General features: G+C 41.1%; 1 protein-coding gene across 1 annotated transcript in view; it reads right to left on the bottom strand.

The window, feature by feature from the left end:
- Positions 1–379: 379 nt before the first annotated feature.
- Positions 380–19,011, bottom strand: part of dchs2 (dachsous cadherin-related 2) — a 57,904-nt gene continuing 39,272 nt past the window's right edge. Inside the window, exons 14-20 of the mRNA XM_061984129.2 lie at positions 17,764–17,877; positions 17,253–17,464; positions 15,279–15,430; positions 14,856–14,986; positions 14,501–14,790; positions 11,823–11,964; positions 380–4,506 (exon numbers count right to left, since the gene is read on the bottom strand). Of these exons, the coding sequence (XP_061840113.1) occupies positions 1,952–4,506; positions 11,823–11,964; positions 14,501–14,790; positions 14,856–14,986; positions 15,279–15,430; positions 17,253–17,464; positions 17,764–17,877 (3,596 nt within the window). The 3' untranslated portion in view covers positions 380–1,951. The remainder of the gene's footprint in view (positions 4,507–11,822; positions 11,965–14,500; positions 14,791–14,855; positions 14,987–15,278; positions 15,431–17,252; positions 17,465–17,763; positions 17,878–19,011) is intronic.

Raw genomic sequence — 19,011 nt, 5'->3', positions numbered from 1 at the left:
ACAAGTAAAATTAGCTAACCTCAATGAACCCAAAAATACCTTAAAATAAGTATATCCTCACTAATAAGTGCACTTTTCTTGGTAGAAAAAAAAGAGACCTTTTTGCTCAATATGTTGAAAAATATTCTTAATTGAAGTAAATGCTAGTGCCATTATCTTGACATAATGATATGCGCTCGGCATCATGATTTTTTTTTTCATGCTTGAAGTAAGAAATTATTTCTTTAAAAAAGTAGTTTTATACTTGTGAGTGTTAATGACACAGCTTTGCATCAGTTGATATTCTAGTTTCAAGCATGTTTTACTCAATATAGGTCATAAAATCTCAGCAACAAGCTGTAATATCTTACTGAGATCATTTAGGACCAAAACCCTTAAAACAAGTAAAACACTCTAACATAAAATCTGCTTAGTGAGAAGAATTATCTTATCAGACAGAAAATAAGCAATTATCACCCTTACTTCAGATATTTAATCTTACTTAGATTTCAGTTTTTGCAGTGTAGAACTTGACATAGAAAAATGTCCTTGAAAGTGTCGATTAAAAACTTTTAATCGGGGAAACATAAAAACTGGAAACTGACACATAAAACTATTGAGCCGCCATTAGAGTTGCTGTTTTAGTGACAACTGCTGCACAGGGGGTTGGTCGGTCTGTGGGGTGACTCTTCAGACAGAAACCCTTCAGAGCTTTTCCTTTGGCCCGCCAAACATCGCCCAAATAGGCTTGATGAAACCATTAAAACTAGGGTTGGTCATGTATGCAGTACTGCCGCCACCCCACAGGGGGCAACAGCGAGGCATATGTGTCACAATAAGCAGCAGTGGGGTTGAGTAAAAAAAGACTACTCATTCAACCTAAAAAAAAACCTAAATGAATTGCAAAAATCTGACTTTTGACAACGACTTGACAACAAAGTATGAATGTTCTGCCCCGAGCAATTGTTTCCTGTCGGACCGTTTAAGCGACGGACACATTGATCCAGACAAGCAGCAACAATGATAGAAATCCCAGCATACTAGTTTCAACACGAAACTTGGTCAAACATTTGTAAGTATATTTTGTGCTTAAAGATATTTAGTTTGTTTTGTATTGAAATTGCTGACTTTGTGATGTATTTTGTATTTGTGGTCGTGTTATTTGTCTGAGAGTAACTCATAGCTCGTTTAATACGTGTAGTGCTAAATTTGACCAGTAGAGGGCGATAACGCTACACCTTAAGTTTAACTGTGATAAGTCACATTCATTAGGTGCAATGTTTGGTGTGGGAATGTTGTGTGATTTCCATATGTGTAAACATTTGTAGTGAATGTATTGCACTAAACCTTGTATTTTATTTATGTAAAATACACAGTGGACGTTATACTTTTGCAATGTTTATATTATATTTTCAGTCTTACTAACCTAAATGAAGGTAGAAGTGTAAAGAAATAAAACTGAGGGAGGAAAATAATTCAAAAGAAGGAACATCATCCTCAAACAAAATTTCTGGAGCTTCTATTTCTTCATACTGTTAACTAGCTGCACACACTAGAAACGAGTAGCGATGGCAGAATAAATAATTTATTGACAGTGCAGCGTAAAAGCCGATGTGTTTACATTGCAATTAAGTAAACACAGTCTCAGATAAGTATAACCTGCAGAGGCACTTTTTGACGAAACTTCCACATTTTGATGTACGGCCCTTGAGACATTGGGCTTTTGAAACTGCGGCCCTCTTAATTTGTAGCGGAATAGCCCTGTCCTACGCTCATCGGGCAGTCAAACTTGTCCACCATGTTAAGGTGGTGATTCATAGAGGACATGTAAAATATGTCCTGTGGTAGGGGAAGCTGAACGGACCATGTCTCACAGATGACTGGGGAACACCTCAGGTCTGGTAGACCTGAAGGTAACCTGGGACGGAAATGTCAGCACAGACAACAAAACTGGTGGTGGCGTTGGCATAGGCTATACTTGTATTTCTGCCTCCAGCAGGCTTGCAGTGTGTGGCCCTGAGTCCAGCCGAATACCCCTGACTCTGGTGTCAGTAACAACCGGCGAGGCGCTGGGAGTCCTGATTGTGAGTGACGACAGTGACGGGGAGAACGTGGGTGTCATTGCCGTTGGAGTGAGTCCAGTGTTCCTCGCTAACGGGGAGTATGCGTATCTGGGGTAAGAGGGCCGCCTCCTCAGGCTGGGCGCTCGATTTGGTCTGCGCGAAGGTACAGTCCTGATGCCGGGCTGAGCCACGGACGTAATGAGCGGCGGTGGGTGCATAAGGCCGCCAGGGTCTGTAGCGAAGTCCTCGCGGCCACCTTGGAGATTTTCATCCGGGAGCATCCCGATGTCTGCAAAGACGGGGGCCAGAGTCTGGAAGCACGGCTCCCAGTCCAGCAAGTAGTCCCAACTGTAGCCTCCTTCCAGGCGCTCATCCAGACGCATGAGCGAGGACAAGGAATCTGAAGATGCGAGAGCCTCAGAAAGAAGAGCATATCCATTTTTCCCCTCCAGATCCCTTTCTCTTATTGTTACAGGAAGTAGTCCCTCACCTCCTCCCTCCTCTTTAAAGTGATGGATGCTTTCTGTGCTGATGAAACAGTTAGTAGCTGATAAAAGGTGTTCAGGGCCTACATCGACCGAGTGACAAGACATGGTTTCTCCAGGCAAGGCCGAGTCAGGGTTCTCTGAGGTCCCGTTCTCTCTTTTGCGGAAGGGATTCTCGTTAATCCACTTGATTTCCTGGTCTTCGGCTGTTTCGCCTTCTGCTGACCCACGGCCGCTGGAGTTTGATGGGGTGTCACGGTTTGCAGCGCCGCACTTGCTCACTAACACGCTGGGTTTCATCCCCTGCAACGAGATGGCGCAGTCCAGTTGTCCAATATAGCCATTGTTCATGTTTGAGGCGACGGAAGCTGCATTTTTTAATGCGGCCTCTTTCATTTTGGATCTAAGGACTAAGCTGACAAAGATGACGAGGACAAGCAGGACTATGGCCAGCGAGACGCTCAGACTCAGCATGTGTCCATCAAGAGGCACTCCGACCAGCACCTCGGCCGAGCTCGAGATGTTGACAAAAACCGAACAGGAAGTAGTCCTGGAACCCAGCCGGGGACTACCAGCAGACACAAGCAGTTTAAGCTCGTCCTCGGGGGCGTGGCCGCCCCGCCTGCGGAATACAGGTCCTGACACATAGATGGCGCCATTTGTTTTGTTTATAGAGAAGAAGGGCGTTGGGTTCACAAGGGAGTACTCCACCACCCCGTCCACTCCGCCATCGTTGTCCATAGCCATCACAAACCCAACCGTTTGCCTGGGCTTAGCATCTTTTGGTAGAAGAAAGTGGTATTGCTTCTGGCTGAAGACAGGACTGAACTCATCCACGCCCTTGATGGAGATCTGCACTCGGACTGTATCCACCCTGTCGCCTTTGTCCCTGACTTCCACCACAAAGCAGTACTCGCGTTCCTGTTCATAATCAAAAGTCTGCTTGGTGTGAATGTCGCCTGTGATGGAATCGATGGCGAAAGCCTCCTTCCTATCCGGGCCGCTGTCCCTGAAGTTCATGAAGCAGGAGGAAAGGATGGAGTAAGTAAGTTGGCCGTAGACGCCAAAATCATTGTCGATAGCGTGGACTGAACATGTATGCGTGGATGCTGGGAGGTTCTCCAGCACAGAGCAGTTAAAAGTGGAGAACAAGAAGTAGGGAGTGTTGTCGTTTTCGTCCAGCACCGTGATAAAAACCACGGTGAAAGCCACTTTGCGAGCTACGGATGTTTCCCCGCCGTCAGACGCTCGGATAGTGAGGGCGTACTTTGCGTCCTCCTCATAGTCTAGTGAGCTGTTGACCACCAAAAGGCCAGACTGAGGGTCCAACTTAAGGCGTCCTCTGCTGTCCCCTGAGACAATGTCGTAACGCAGCGAACCGTTGAAGCCCAGATCAGGGTCGTGAGCGCTGACCTGGATGAGGCTGGTACCCACAAGGCTGTTTTCACTGACTCGTGCGTGGTACTCCGTGCTGAAAAAGGTCGGGGCGTTGTCGTTGCAGTCGGTGACTGTCACCGTAACAACGGCAGAGCTGTTAAGCGCCGGCGTTCCACGGTCGGACACGCTCACTGTCAGAACGTAGCTCTCTGTGGTCTCGCGGTCTAACGGGTCACACAGAACCAGCTTGCCAACATTTTTCATCTGATTCTCCACTCGCGTCGTTTTGACTTCGAGACAAAATTGCTTCTCCTCGTTTCCCTTCAAGATGGCGTAGTCCAAATGCGTATTCTCAGGGCTCCAGTCTTGGTCTGAGGCAAAGAGTGTCAGAAGTGTGGCACCAGTGGGCGTGTCCTCAGAGACGCTGATGATGTAGACGTCCTGATGGAACAGAGGGGTGTGGTCGTTGACATCCACCAATAACACGTCTACGGAGGTAACCGTGGCGCGGACTGGGTCTCCTCCGTCTCGGGCCTCAACAAGAAGATGGACCGTGTTGCTGTTGGTGATGGACCTGATGGCCTTATTGGTAAAAAGAGATCCTGAAAGATAACAAAACTATTTTTTAAACTCAACTGAAGAGATGGCTATATCAACAAATCAATTCCACCATATAAGCAGATTGCTTAGCGATTAATCAATCAAACTGTTTGATCACTATGTAGAGTTCTTGTGGCAAATTCCAATAAATATAAATCTGTATTAGATAGATGATTATGCTAAATACTTCAGCAGGTGTTTCTTTGTCAGTTAGCAACATAACTCAAAAAGTAACAGGCGGATTTTCATGAAACTTTAAGGAAATGTCCGAAATTAGTGATTAAATGTTTTGCATTTTATTACATTCCCTTACGTTTGTTCCGCGGCTTAACTTCTTAATGTGTGTACATGCTAGTGGCCCCTCCTACACCCACAGAGACAAAGACAGTGGTTGACTGACAAGAGGGTTCACTCCGTTTATTTCCTTACCCTATACCAGGGGTCGGCAACCCGCGGCTCTAGAGCCGCATGCGGCTCTTTAGCGCCGCCCTAGTGGCTCCCTGGAGCTTTTCCAAAGATGTATGAAAAATGGAAAAAGATGAGGGGAAATAATTAATTTTTTGTTTTAATATGGTTTCTGTAGGAGGCCAAACATGACACAAACCTCCCTAATTGTTATAAATCCCACTGTTTATGTTAAACATGCTTCACTGATTCAAGTATTTGGCGAGCGCCGTTTTGTCCTACTAATTTTGGCGGTCCTTGAACTCACCGTAGTTTGTTTACAAGTATAACTTTCTCCGACTTTCTAGGACGTGTTTTATGCCACTTCTTTTTCTGTCTCATTTTGTCCACCAAACGTTTAATGTTGTGCATGAATGCACAAAGGTGAGTTTTGTTGATGTTATTGACTTGTGGGGAGTGCTAATCGGGCATATTAGGTCACGGCATGACTGCAAGCTAATCGATGCTAACATGCTATTTAGGCGAGCTATATGTACATATTGCATCATAATGCCTCATTTGTAGGTACATTTGAGCTCATTTAGTTTCCTTTAAGTCCTCTTAATTCAATTTATATCTCATGACACACTATCTGTATGTAATATGGCTTTTAATTTTTTTGCGGCTCCAGACAGATTTGTTTTTGTATTTTTGGTCCAACATGGCTCTTTCAACATTTTGGGTTGCCGACCCCTGCCCTATACAGTACGTAACTCAAAGTTATTAGTGGAATTTAATGACATTTTCTGAAAATATCAGAAATTGGATAAAAGATTATATTTTCTAGGTGATCAGGTCATTTTTGCTGCATTACTTTAGGACACATGTTTTAAACTCAAGGCCCGGGGGTCATATTCGGCCCACCACATCATTTTATGTGGCCTGCAAAAGCCCGTAAATAATATGCGTCAATAAGGTACTTGATTTTTCGTACTAAATATATTTTTTTCTTGCAATTTTGACTGAAAAAAGTTATCTACTGCATGCAATTGCACATCTTTTAAACAAATTTTATATTTTCACAACTGATTGTCACAATGGCTTTTTGACTTATGATTTAAAGTAAGTTGTTCATCAATTAGTACATAAAAAAAACAGTATAAATAATAAATAAATATATTTAAATAAATTGGTTGGCAATTGCTTAATATCTGAAGACGATTACACATTTTTAATTACAGTATGTAAAGTGCGTCCAGAAAGTATTCACAGCGCTTCACTTTTCCACATTTTGTTATGTTACAGCCTTATTCCAAAACTAGTGTTCTCAAAATTCTACACACAATAGCCCAAAATGACAATGTGCATTTTTTTTTAATTAGCAAAAAAACAACAACTTAAAAACACATGAACATAAGTATTCACAGCCTTAGCTCAATACTTTGTTGATGCACCTTTGGCAGCAATTACAGCCTCAAGTATTTTGAATACGATGCCACAAGCTTGGCACACCTATTGTTGGGTAGTTTCACACATTAACCTTTGCCCATTCCTCTTTGCAACACCTCTCAAGCTCCATCAGATTGGATGAAAAGCGTTTGATTTTATCCAGGATGAATAAGTATGTAACATAAACTGTGGGAAAAGCAAAAGACTTTGAATACTTCCCGGAAACACTGTATATACTCTACCGTATTTTCCGGACTTTAAGGCGCACTTAAAATCCTTTTTTCCCCTCAAAACTCGACAGTGCGCCTTATAACCCGGTGCACCTAATGTAAGGAATACATTTGGTTGAGCTTACCCACCTCGAAGCTGTTTTATTTGGTACATGGTGTAATGATAAGTGTGACCAGTAGATGGCAGTCAAACATAAGAGATAAGTGTAGCCTGCACTATGATGGGTCTCAAGTAAACAACACCAACATTTTAAATGTTCCATTGAAAATATAGAACATTACACAAGAAGCTAAAAAAATCTATCAAAAGGTTTTAGTACGACTTTGGTTAGCTATGAAGCCGCACCACTTAATGGATTGTCGGCGCATTAAACATATGAGTATTATTATGGTGAGTGTAAAAGGTAAGACATATTATCTGGTGTTTTGTTTCGCAATATTGTGCAAAAGCAACTTTTCTTACCTTCTGGTACCTGCTGATCTGTATTTGGGATCTGCATAAATCCTGAAAAATTGCGCGCGGACCGTAGTCGATAAGCTCCTTCATTTTCTCTATGTTTTTGTTATGGAACATTCATCCTCCGCTGTTGCCATTTCTAATATAAAGTAGTGTAAAGTTCTTACTTATATCTGTCAGTAAACTCGCCATGAAAGCGCTAAAACATACTGGTGTAGTGAGTTTACATTATTCACCCAAGGAACTTTAGTTATTAGAGTTCTGGTCGGACGGTTTTTCACGGGACACATTTCCGGTGTGGTTGTTTCCGGATGAGGAGATGCTGCTCCGTTATTGATTTAAGTAAAGTCTGAACGTCATTAAAACAGTTAGCTCCATCTTTTGACCCTTCTTCCACTCCCGTCCTTGCACGCTACACCGCTACAACATGATGACGGGGAGAAGACGCTGTCGAAGGTGAGCCACGTAAATAAGACCGCCCACAAAACGGCGTAACCGGAAGAGACTGTTAGAAAGCGGCTAGAAGATGATCTGTAAAACATAATCTATGCAACATTTTGACCAAAGAACCACCATTACATGTTATGTAGACCACCAGGAAGTGTTTTACACTTAGAATTTTTTTTACGTATTACAAATAATCCTTTTGGAAAACACTTCAAATTAGTTGAAAATTCTGAGGAAAGAATGTGTGCAGTTTCAAAAAACAATGAACGCAGACTTTATCTGTACATATTACAAATAATCCTTTTGGAAAACACTTCAAGTTAGTTGAAAATTCTGAGGAAAGAATGTGTGCAGTTTCAAAAAACGATGAACTTAGACTTTATCTGTGTTTTTACAAAGCCATTAAACTTTTAGCACTTCCTGTTTAGGATTTTCATGTTGGCAGTTCGCCATTAAGGACGTGTTTGGAAAAGCAATCGAGTGTTTCCTCAAACCGCCGCATTGGTGACATCCGCAACTGCCGCAACACATCCATTTATCGTCATTGAAATATTACAATTTTAATATAACCAAAATAATGTTGGCCCTGCGATGAGGTGGCGACTTGTCCAGGGTGTACCCCGCCTTCCGCCCGAATGCAGCTGAGATAGGCTCCAGCACCCCCCGCAACCCCAAGCGGTAGTAAATGGATGGATGGAACTCCTTTAATGCGCCCTACAATCCGGTGCGCCTAATATATGAAAAAAGATCGAAAATAGACCATTCATTGGCAGTGCGCCTTGTGATCTGGTGCGCCCTATGGTCCGGCATTTACCGTATGTAAATAAAAATGTGTAATCGCCTTAAGATATTAAACAATTGCCAATCAAAGTGAAGCGCTGTGAATACTTTCCAGATGCACTGTATATTCACTCTTACAAGCGGCCTTCTGAAGGCAGCCCTCAATAAAAAAGGAGTTTGACACCGCTGCGTTGGAAACGATTTATTAAAGAATCAACTTGTAATAACTATAGATGACTCACTAAAATGTCCAAAGTGCTCAAATCTAATAGAAATCAAATGAACTAGACTCATTTTATTATGTGGTATATTTCATTACATCAACAGCATCCATAGTGAGCAGAGCGGTGTTCTCACACGGCCAAAGAAAAGACTAAAAAAAAAACATTTCAAGTGCACTTCTGCTTTCAGTAAAAACATTAAATGAAGTGTTATGCTGTGCTGTAATATATGACTTATTAACACATCATTTCTCTTGTTGTTATTTCCTGTCTGCTTAATAATGCCTGCCATGTGCACACGGTCGGTAATAAATGTAACGTGAGTGGCACTAAATTATTTGTCCTAACAATTTATTATGATTCCGCTTCACTGCCACTCCAGATTGTCCGCATGTTGGCTTGATTAATGCTCGGCAGTTTTTCCACTGGAGATATTTATTGTTTTTCAACTGAGAGGCCCACGCTAGTAGTAGACAGGAAGTGCCATATTGAATGTCTTTTTGCGATATTTAACATTGGGCTTTACAGATGGTAGAACACTAGCACTATAATGACAATATAAGGACTTCTTTAAGCAAGCAGTGGATCAAGAGGTCGGACTAAGATCCTTTTAGACCAGGAGTGTCAAACGTACGGCCCGAGGGCCGGATCAGGCCCGCGAACAGGTTTTATCCAGCCCGCGGGATGAGTTTGCTAAGTATAAATATGAACCAGAAATTTTTGAATGAAATAAACTGCTGTTCTAAATGTGTCCACTAGATGTCACAATAGGAATTTTTTGTATCTATGTAGATCAGTGGTTCTTAACCTGGGTTCGATCGAACCCTAAGGGTTCGGTGAGCCGGCCTCAGGGGCATATTTACCAACCTTGAGACCTCCGATTTTGGGAGGCGGGGGGCGGGGCGTGGTTGGGGGCGTGGTTAAGAGGGGAGGAGTATATTTACAGCTAGAATTCACCAAGTCAAGTATTTTATATATACAGTATATATATATAATACTTGACTTAGTATTTCTTATATATATATATATATATATATATATATATATATATATATATATATATATATATATATATATATATATATATATATATATATAAGAAATACTTGACTTCCAGTGAATTCTAGCTATAAATATATATTTATTTTATTATATATATATATATATATATATAATAAATACTTGAATTTCAGTGTTCATTTATTTACACATATACACACACATAACACTCATCTACTCATTGTTGAGTTAAGGATTGAATTGTCCATCCTTGTTCTATTCTCTGTCACTATTTTTCGAACATGCTGAACACCCTCTCTGATGATGCATTGCTGTGTGGCACGCACAAAAGTGCCTTCATCAAATGCACTAGATGGCAGTATTGTCCTGTTTAAGAGTGTCACAACATTGCTGTTTACGGCAGACGAACTGCTTTACGGTAGACGAAAACATGACTGCTGTTGTTGTGTGTTATTACCGCGCTGGGAGGACGTTAATGAAACTGCCTAACAATAAACACACATAAGAAACCAAGAACTCGCCCTCGATCATTCTACAGTTATAACGTGATTGGGCAGGCACGCTGTTTATATTGTGGGAAAGCGGACTCAGGTCCGCCTGAATTTTGGGAGATTTTCGGGAGAAAATTTGTCCCGGGAGGTTTTCGGGAGAGGCGCTGAATTTTGGGAGTCTCCCGGAAAATCCGGGAGGGTTGGCAAGTATGCTCAGGGGTTCGGCGGAGCCTGCGCCGCGGAGGTCAAGACACACCCAACTCATCGTGTAAATAAAAACTTCTCCCTATCGACGTATTATGGATACTCCCAAACAATGTTACCTCTAATTTTCCATCTGATTTGCAGATGTGTAATTTGTTGTGAGTTCATGTGTTGGTTTTGTTCTTTGAACAAGGGGTTGTTAATGCACGGTTAATTATGTGCACCAGTAAAAAAAACATAACTTTGTCTTGAATTAGAATTTTTGTTTTTTTATTTAATTATTTTTTCACTAAAGGGTTCGGTAAATGCTCATATGAAATTGGTGGGGTTCGGTACCTCCAATACGGTTAAGAACCACTGATGTAGATGTTTGCTACACATGTAATAAAAAAATAAACCACATGATGAAAGTGCACCGGTCGAGGAAAATGATCAAACTACATAAATAATAGGGCTGTGAATCTTTGGGTTCAATATCGATTCTTGGGGTCACGATTCGATTTAAAATCGATTTTTTCCGATTCAACGCGATTCTCGATTCAAAAACGATATTTTCCCGATTCAAAAGGATTCCCTATTCATTTAATACATAGGATTTCAGCAGGATCTACCCCAGTCTGCTGACATGCAAGCAGAGTAGTAGATTTTTGTAAAAAGCTTTTATAATTGTAAAGGACAATGTTTTATCAACTAATTGCAATAATGTAAACCAAAAATATGACTTATTTTATCTTTGTGAAAATATTGGACACAGTGTGTTGTCAAGCTTATGAGATGCGATACAAGTGTAAGCCACTGTGACACTTTTTTTTTTATAAATGTCTAATGATAATGTCAATGAGGGATTTTTAATCACTGCTATGTTGAAATTGTAACTAATATTGATACTGTTGTTGATAATATTTATTTGTGTTTCACTACCTTTGGTTGGTTCTGTGTCGCGTTTGTGTCTCCTCTCAATTGCTCTGTTTATTGCAGTTCTGAGTGTTGCTGGGTCGGGTTTGGTTTTGGAATTGGATTGCATTGTTATGGTATTGCTGTGTATTGTTTTGTTGGACTGATTAATTTAAAAAAAAAAAAAAAATAAATAAAATAAATAATTAGATTTGAAAAAAATGAGAATCGATTCTGAATCGCACAACGTGAGAATCGCGATTCGAATTCGAATCGATTTTTTCCCACACCCCTAATAAATAACATACTGTAATTTGATTTTAATATAATTTTTTTATCTTGATAGATTGAAAATTAACACCAATGAGTTGACTGATGAACATTAACACCTAATTTATTCAGAAAGTATAAATAACGACACATAAAGGTAGAACACTGTAAACCCCAACATGTAGGTGTAAAAAAAAAACAACAACATTATGATATGTACATTTTCAGAATGTGCTTGTTCTATTTTTAAACATAGAAAGCAATCTTAAGTTGTCTTTATTTTTAAGTTATTAGTTTTACCAGTCCGGCCCACTTGGGATTAGATTTTTCTCCATGTGGCCCCCGATCTAAAATGAGTTTGACACCCCTGTTTTAGACAATTGTAACTTTCTAAATTTGTGTCACATTTTGGGAAGACCCCTTCCCTGGTCCCAGTGCACGACGCAGGGCCCTCAAAGGCGTTGTTCTTACCGGTGTCTGCGTGGATGTAGAAGCCTTGTAAAGAAGACGAGAGCAGCCTGTAGGCAACTTTGCCGTTGAGTCCGCAGTCCCTGTCGGTGGCGGACACGTTCACGACAAACGTGCCCTCTGGAACAAGTTCGGACAACTCCACCTTAAACAAAGAGGGAACGATAACGAGTGACTTTTTATCATTCGGTAACATCTTTAAAAGCGTCAAAGTGTGATGATGATTTGACTCAATTTAGTTAGCTTCGCCAAGTTATTTTATTCGGTGCTTGGCAATCTGGAGCGTCGGGCAAATTATGTTTCTTTTGAATTAGAGTGCATTTAGAAGCTCAACTCTTGCAGTGTGCCAAACAATTAACTGAATAAACAAAACGGCACATTATTAAAGACTTTGCGTCAATAACTTTAAACAGAATTATATTCATTATATTAAGTCCCAGCTTTAGATGCTAGCTTTTGATTGATTGATTGATTGATTGATTGAGACTTTTATTAGTAGATTGCACAGTTCAGTACATATTTCGTACAATTGACCACTAGATGGTAACACCCGAATAAGTTTTTCAACTTGTTTAAGTCGGGGTCCATGTTAATAAATTCATGGTATAAATATATACTATCAGCTTAATACAGTCATCACACAAGTTAATCATCAGAGTATATACATTGAATTATTTACATTATTTACAATCCGGGGGGTGGGATGTGAAGGGGGTTGGGGCGGGGGGCGGGGGGGGGGGGGGGTTAGGTTTGGTTGATATCAGCACTTCAGTCATCAACAATAATATAATCAAAGAAATGGACATTGTAACAGTGTAGGTCTGACTTGGTAGGATATGTACAGCGAGCAGTGAACATAGTGAGCTCAGAAAGCATAAGAACAAGTATATATATTTGATTATTTACATTTGATTATTTAAAATCCGGGGAGGTGGGATGTGGTGGGGGTAGGGTGTTAGTCTAGGGTTGAAGTTGCCTGGAGGTGTTCTTTTAGTGCGGTTTTGAAGGAGGGTAGAGATGCACTTTCTTTTACACCTGTTGGGAGCGCATTCCACATTGATGTGGCATAGAAAGAGAATGAGTTAAGACCTTTGTTAGATCGGAATCTGGGTTTAACGTGGTTTGTGGAGCTCCCCCTGGTGTTGTGGTTATGGCGGTCATTTTACCATTTTCATTTTTTTTTATTACTTCTTTGCTTTTACTATATGGCTTGAAGCACGTTTTAACATTTGTATGGTTGGTTAGCTTATTTTGACACTTGTATGGCACTTAATGTGAAAAAAATTAAAAAAAATCCAATAATTATTCAAGCTAAGAGTTAAAAAAAAGTTGATTTCATTGTTTCTAGTGCAAAAATATTTGTGGTTAACGTACTTTTTCCATTTTTGTCTGTTCAGATTCCCAAAATGTTAACTAAAATATGTTCATGCCTGTTGAGTTTGAAATCGGAACAGAGTATTTCCAAACAAAGGAATCATGTATTATTAGTAGGGATGGGTACCGAAACCGGTACTTTTTTGGCCCAACTGAAACTCGCTGGTCCTACCAGGCTTCGATTCACACAAAATCCAATGGTGCCGTGTAACTGGTACCTGGGTTGGCCGTGACGTCACGCCCGGTTGCCGACTCACTTTGACGCTTGCCAATCACTCCAGCAGCACTGAGAGCGGACTCAGCTAAACTACCTTTAGGTAATGTTGCAATTTTAAACGGCAACAAAGAAACTGACTCAAAAAAACGCTCCAACGTAAGTAAGTAAAGTAGGGCTCCTTTTTTCCAAAAAATGTACTAGCTTGATGCTAATAAACATTGGCTTTGCTATTGACATGCTACTAATTAGCAGGCCAGTAGTTGTAGTTGTAGTTTTAATTTCTTTTAATGAAAACTACAACTAAGATGCACGTTACATTCAAACAGCTGGTGCGTCAAAAGCACAATACTTACAGTTTTAACACTTTTTAGGGCACAACAAAAGACTATATTATACAAACCATAAACTATACACTACTACCATTTAGCGTCTTGCAACTGTACTTGCTACCTGATGTTGTTCTTGAAAGTGAGACTCCGAAGTCTTACAATGAATCAAAGATGTAACAACTGGACAACAGTTCTCATCAGCTCATTTTCAAATGTTGCAATAAAAATATGTGCTTTTATTAAAAATGAGATATTATTCATCTCACTTTGTGAATTATAGCTGACTTAACTATTAAGAGAACTGTTGTATTTAGAACTCGCTGATGTAAATTGTGTTGCAAGATGAGAACAGGAAGTAAGTGAACAAATGTGTTACTATTGCTATGAAATGGAAAATGGGTTGGATTAAATAAGCTTTGCTTCTTCCTACTCCTTTTGGAACATGTAAAGAGGAATGAGAATGTGTGGATTGTATGATGTATCATATTGTATCTGTATACATGTTAGAAATAAACTCAAACCATAATCATAACCATTATCAAAAACAATTAATATTATTAACACAAAAATTGGTACCGTTGAGTACCAGTATCGATTCCCAGGTACTAGAAATTGGCACTGTATTGGTTTAAATGTGAACGATGCCCTTCCCTAAAACTGCATATGGACAAATACAACAATCTTTACCCTTAAAAGATGCTTGGTACTTTCTGCAGTTGAGTAAATAAATACCATTAGACTAGTGAAATGCAGTATTTTACCTGGTATGACACCTGGGTGAAGATAGGCGCGTTGTCATTGACGTCCAGCACTTGAACCTTGACCTCTGCGGAGCTCTGGTGGAGGGAGTCCGACACCCAGACGGTCAGGTCGTACTCCGTGTCCTCCTCCTCGAGGTCCAGGGCTCGAGTCAGCGTGACCACGCCGGTGTATCGGTCCATAGCGAAGGGGCCGTGGGTGCTGGCGTTGCGGGAGAAGCTGAAAGTGATGGCGGGGTTCAGGTCCACGTCGTTGGCCGTCACCTGGGCGACCACGTGCCCTGGGGGTAGATCTAGAGCACGGCAAGGAGTGAGGATCCACTGCATGAGGCGCTTTAGTTTCTTGCTCCCGTCTTACTCTCGGCTATGAGAACAGCTTCCATTGGGGGGATGGTAGGGCTGTTATCGTTGATGTCCACCACTTGGACCCTGATGGTGGCGCTACTGCTGAGTGGAGGATTCCCTCTGTCTGTGGCCTGAATGACTAGCCTGCAATGTGAGGACAATCAGTATTACTATTAGAAAAAAAAAACAGGCTTCGCTACACGTCTTTAAATGACGCCTGGTGGGCTGCCAACTATCCCTAAGTTTGATCAATGTTTTCTTTTAGCAAATATGCTAATGTAGCAAGGTTGCTTTTAAAATGTGAATTTAATGTTAGCACTTTAGCACACGTAGCTATGCTAGTGTTGCTAGCATTTGTGTCCTGTCTGATACGTGGAACAAGTGCAAAGTTACAGTGAACCACAGAAGAATCAGGGACGCCCAGGCGTTAACGTACTCGTACGAAGGCGTGATCTCGCGGTCCAGTGGCGCGTTGGTAGCCAGTATCCCACGAACGGAATCCAGGATGAAAGCGTTGTTATGGTTCCCAGACCTGATTGAGAAGTCCACCTGTCCGTTCACCCCGCCGTCGGCGTCGGAAGCAAACACCTGCACGGGGATAAGGGAAGAAGTTAATTTTAGTTGTAGCATTGCAACGTGAGGCAATGGAACTTAGACACTTTTTAAACAATAATTTTTTAATTAACATAAAATATTATAAAGTGTATGTAGTGTTTTTGGGTCTGAAAGATTAAACATTCAGAGCTACTGAATGGTGAGCTACTGTGTGGAACAATTTCCCTTGTGGATCAATAAAGTTTGTCAAAGTTAGTCTAAGTCTAAGTCTAAATGTCTTAAGTGCGCTTTATAGGCGAAATAGATCGATTTCCATTATTGCCATTGTTGGCTGACTTTTGTTAGCGTTTATTTAAGAGTTAGAATGCCTTAAAATTAGAGATGTCCGATAATGGCTTTTTTTGCCGAAATCCGATATTCCGATATTGTCCAACTATTAATTACCGACTTAAACAGTGGACCCCGACTTAAACAAGTTGAAAAACTTATTCGGGTGTTACCATTTAGTGGTCAATTGTACGGAATATGTACTTCACTGTGCAACCTACTAATAAAAGTCTCAATCAATCAATCAATCAAAACCGATACCGATATATACAGTCGTGGAATTAACACATTATTATGTCTAATTTTGTTGTGATGCCCCGCTGGATGCATTAAACAATGTAATAAGGTTTTACAAAATAAATCAACTCAAGTTATGGAAAAAAAATGCCAACATGGCACTGTCATATTTATTATTGAAGTCACAAAGTGCATTATTTTTTTTAACATGCCTCAAAACAGCAGCTTGGAATTTGGGACATGCTCTCCCAGAGAGAGCATGAGGAGGTTGAGGTGGGCGGTGTTGAGGTGGGCGGGTTTGGGTGGGCGGGGTTTGGTGGTAGCGGGGGTGTATATGGTAGCGTCCCGGAAGAGTTAGTGCTGCAAGGGGTTCTGGGTATTTGTTCTGTTGTTTTTATGTTGTGTTACGGTGCGGATGTTCTCCCGAAATGTGTTTGTCATTCTTGTTTGGTGTGGGTTCACAGTGTGGTGTATATTTGTAACAGTGTTAAAGTTTTTTATACGGCCACCCTCAGTGTGACCTGTATGGCTGTTGATCAAGTATGCCTTGCATTCACTTATGTGTGTGTAAAAGCCGCATATATTATGTGACTGGGACGGCACGCTGTTTGTATGGAGGTAAAGCGGACGTGACGACAGGTTGTAGAGGACGCTAAAGGCAGTGCCTTTAAGGCACGTCCCCAATATTGTTGAACGGATGGAAATCGGGAGAATGGTTGCCCCGGGAGATTTTCGGGAGGGGCACTGTAATTCGGGAGTCTCCCGGGAATATCGGGAGGGTTGGCATGTATGCCCTACGTCCGTGTTTTACCGGATATGTACCGCTCCGTACAGCGCCGTTTTAAAAAGTCATTAATTTTACTTTTTGAAACCGATACCGATAATTTCCGATATTACATTTTTTTAAAGCATTTATCGGCCGATAATATCGGCAGCCCGACATCTCTACTGAAAACCCATCTGTTTAGGACTGCCTTTTCCCTCTGACCTCATTTGAATGTCTAGAAAGGCGCCTAGAAATAAAATGTATTATTATTATTATTAAAAAAAGAAAAACATATGTGTTTGGATTGTGAATACAGTGAAGATGCATATTTGGTCTACTGGTAATAACTTTATAAACAAGGTTTGTTAATAAAAGCCTGAACGGTAGAAACAAATTTCCCTTCCAGGCTTTTATAGACGAAATTTGTTTGTAAAGGATTGTGAATTATGAACAAATGCCCCAAAAAAGTGCAGTTCCTCTTTGAAAATTCTATTCAACGTAAGTAACGCTAACATGCTAATCTACCTGCATGATGTAGGTGTTGTGCACTTGCCCCTCCCACACAGCAGTCCTGTAGGCGGCATGTTCAAAGAGCGGGGCGTTGTCATTGGCGTCCTGTAGACCCACGACCACCTTGCAGTGAGCCGTCTGCAGCCCGTTGTCCGCCAGGACCACCAACGCCACGCTGGGGCCCGCCTCAAAGTCCAGAGCGTTGTCCTTCCGCACTCGCATCTCACCTAACACATTGAAAAAATGACCCTTGGAGCAATCTGCGGAACCGTTTCGGGGAAGTTTAATAAATAAAAACAACATGAGCATCTCGCTGTTGGAGCGCGATCAAGCGGGGCTGGCAATCCCTCTCATGGAAACAATTGTGTGTACCGTACACGCCGCGAGATGAGGCAGATAATTTGGGCCTCTTGGCAACGACGGCCGATATTTTCTTTGGCAGAGATGTTTTTGTGGAAAATAAAATGGCTGATTAAATGTGAAATTAGCATAGTTCAAACCAAAGGCCGCATAAGGAGTTTGTTACCTGTGTGGCGGTTGATGGAAAAGACGTTATCGTCATCGCCGCCGAATATGACGTACGATATTCTGTGTCTGTTGTCGCTTTGGTCGCCGGCCTCGACTGTTGTGATCCACGTGCCTGGAAGACAAGTTTTTTCTTAAACAAAACATGTGCAGTACAACAAGAGATGTCCCGATCCTGATTATGGTCTCGAACCAGGGGGCTGATATTTGCCTTTTTTTTAACTGATCTTTACCCAGTGTTTATATGGCTACGGATTGTACTCGTGTGAAAGATTCCTTCAAAATGGATGCACACTCGGGGAAACATAATTCCATTTCCATGTTCTTTGCTATAATGCATGAATTTCTGGGTCTTGCCAAAACACCAGCTCCAATTTGAGAGCAAGCTGTCTATTGACAGTGCGAACCTGCTTCTAAGATACTAATCCTTACCACTATTGCGGAAAATAAACACAATTCTTCCGCATATCATTATCACTGGAGGACTAGAGCAGTGTTTTTCAACCACTGTGCAGTCTGGTGTGCCGTGGGAGATTATCTAATTTCACCTATTTGGGTTAAAAATATTTTTTGCAAACCAGTAATTATAGTCTGAGAATGATGTGTTGTTGTTGAGTGTCGGTGCTGTCTAAAGCCCGGCTGAGTAACCGTGTAATACTCTTCCATATCAGTAGGTGGCAGCCGGTAGCTAATTGCTTTTTTGATGTCGGAAACAGCGGGAGGCAGTGTGCAGGTAAAAAAAAGTGTCTAATGCTTAAACCAAAAATAAACAAAAGGCGAGTGCCCTTAAGAAAAGGTATTGAAGCTTAGGGAAGGCTATGCAGAACAAAACTAAAACTGAACTGGCTACAAAGTAAACAAAAACAGAATGCTGGACGACAGCAAAGACTTACTGTGGAGCAAAGACAATGTACATCCGAACATGACATGTCCCCACAAAGAAGTATAAAAACCACTGAAATATTCTTGATTGCTAAAACAAAGTAGATGCGGGAAATATCGCTCAAAGGAAGACATGAAACTGCTACAGGAAAATACCAAAAAAAGAGAAAAAGACACCAAAATAGGAGCGCAAGACAAGAACTAAAACACTACACACAGGAAAACAGCAAAAAACTCAAAATAAGTCACGGCGTGATGTGACAGGTGGTGACAGTACACCTACTTAGAGACAAGAGCTATAGTGATGCATGCTTGGATATGGTTTAAAGTCATATCCAACAATTGCGACGACGACTTTTTACTGTCA

The sequence above is a fragment of the Nerophis lumbriciformis genome, linkage group LG25 (genome assembly GCF_033978685.3).
Source record: "Nerophis lumbriciformis linkage group LG25, RoL_Nlum_v2.1, whole genome shotgun sequence".
Classification (NCBI taxonomy): Eukaryota; Metazoa; Chordata; class Actinopteri; order Syngnathiformes; family Syngnathidae; genus Nerophis; species Nerophis lumbriciformis.
The sequence above is the reverse complement of the archived record's forward strand: the minus strand, read 5'-3'. Positions and strand labels throughout refer to the sequence as shown.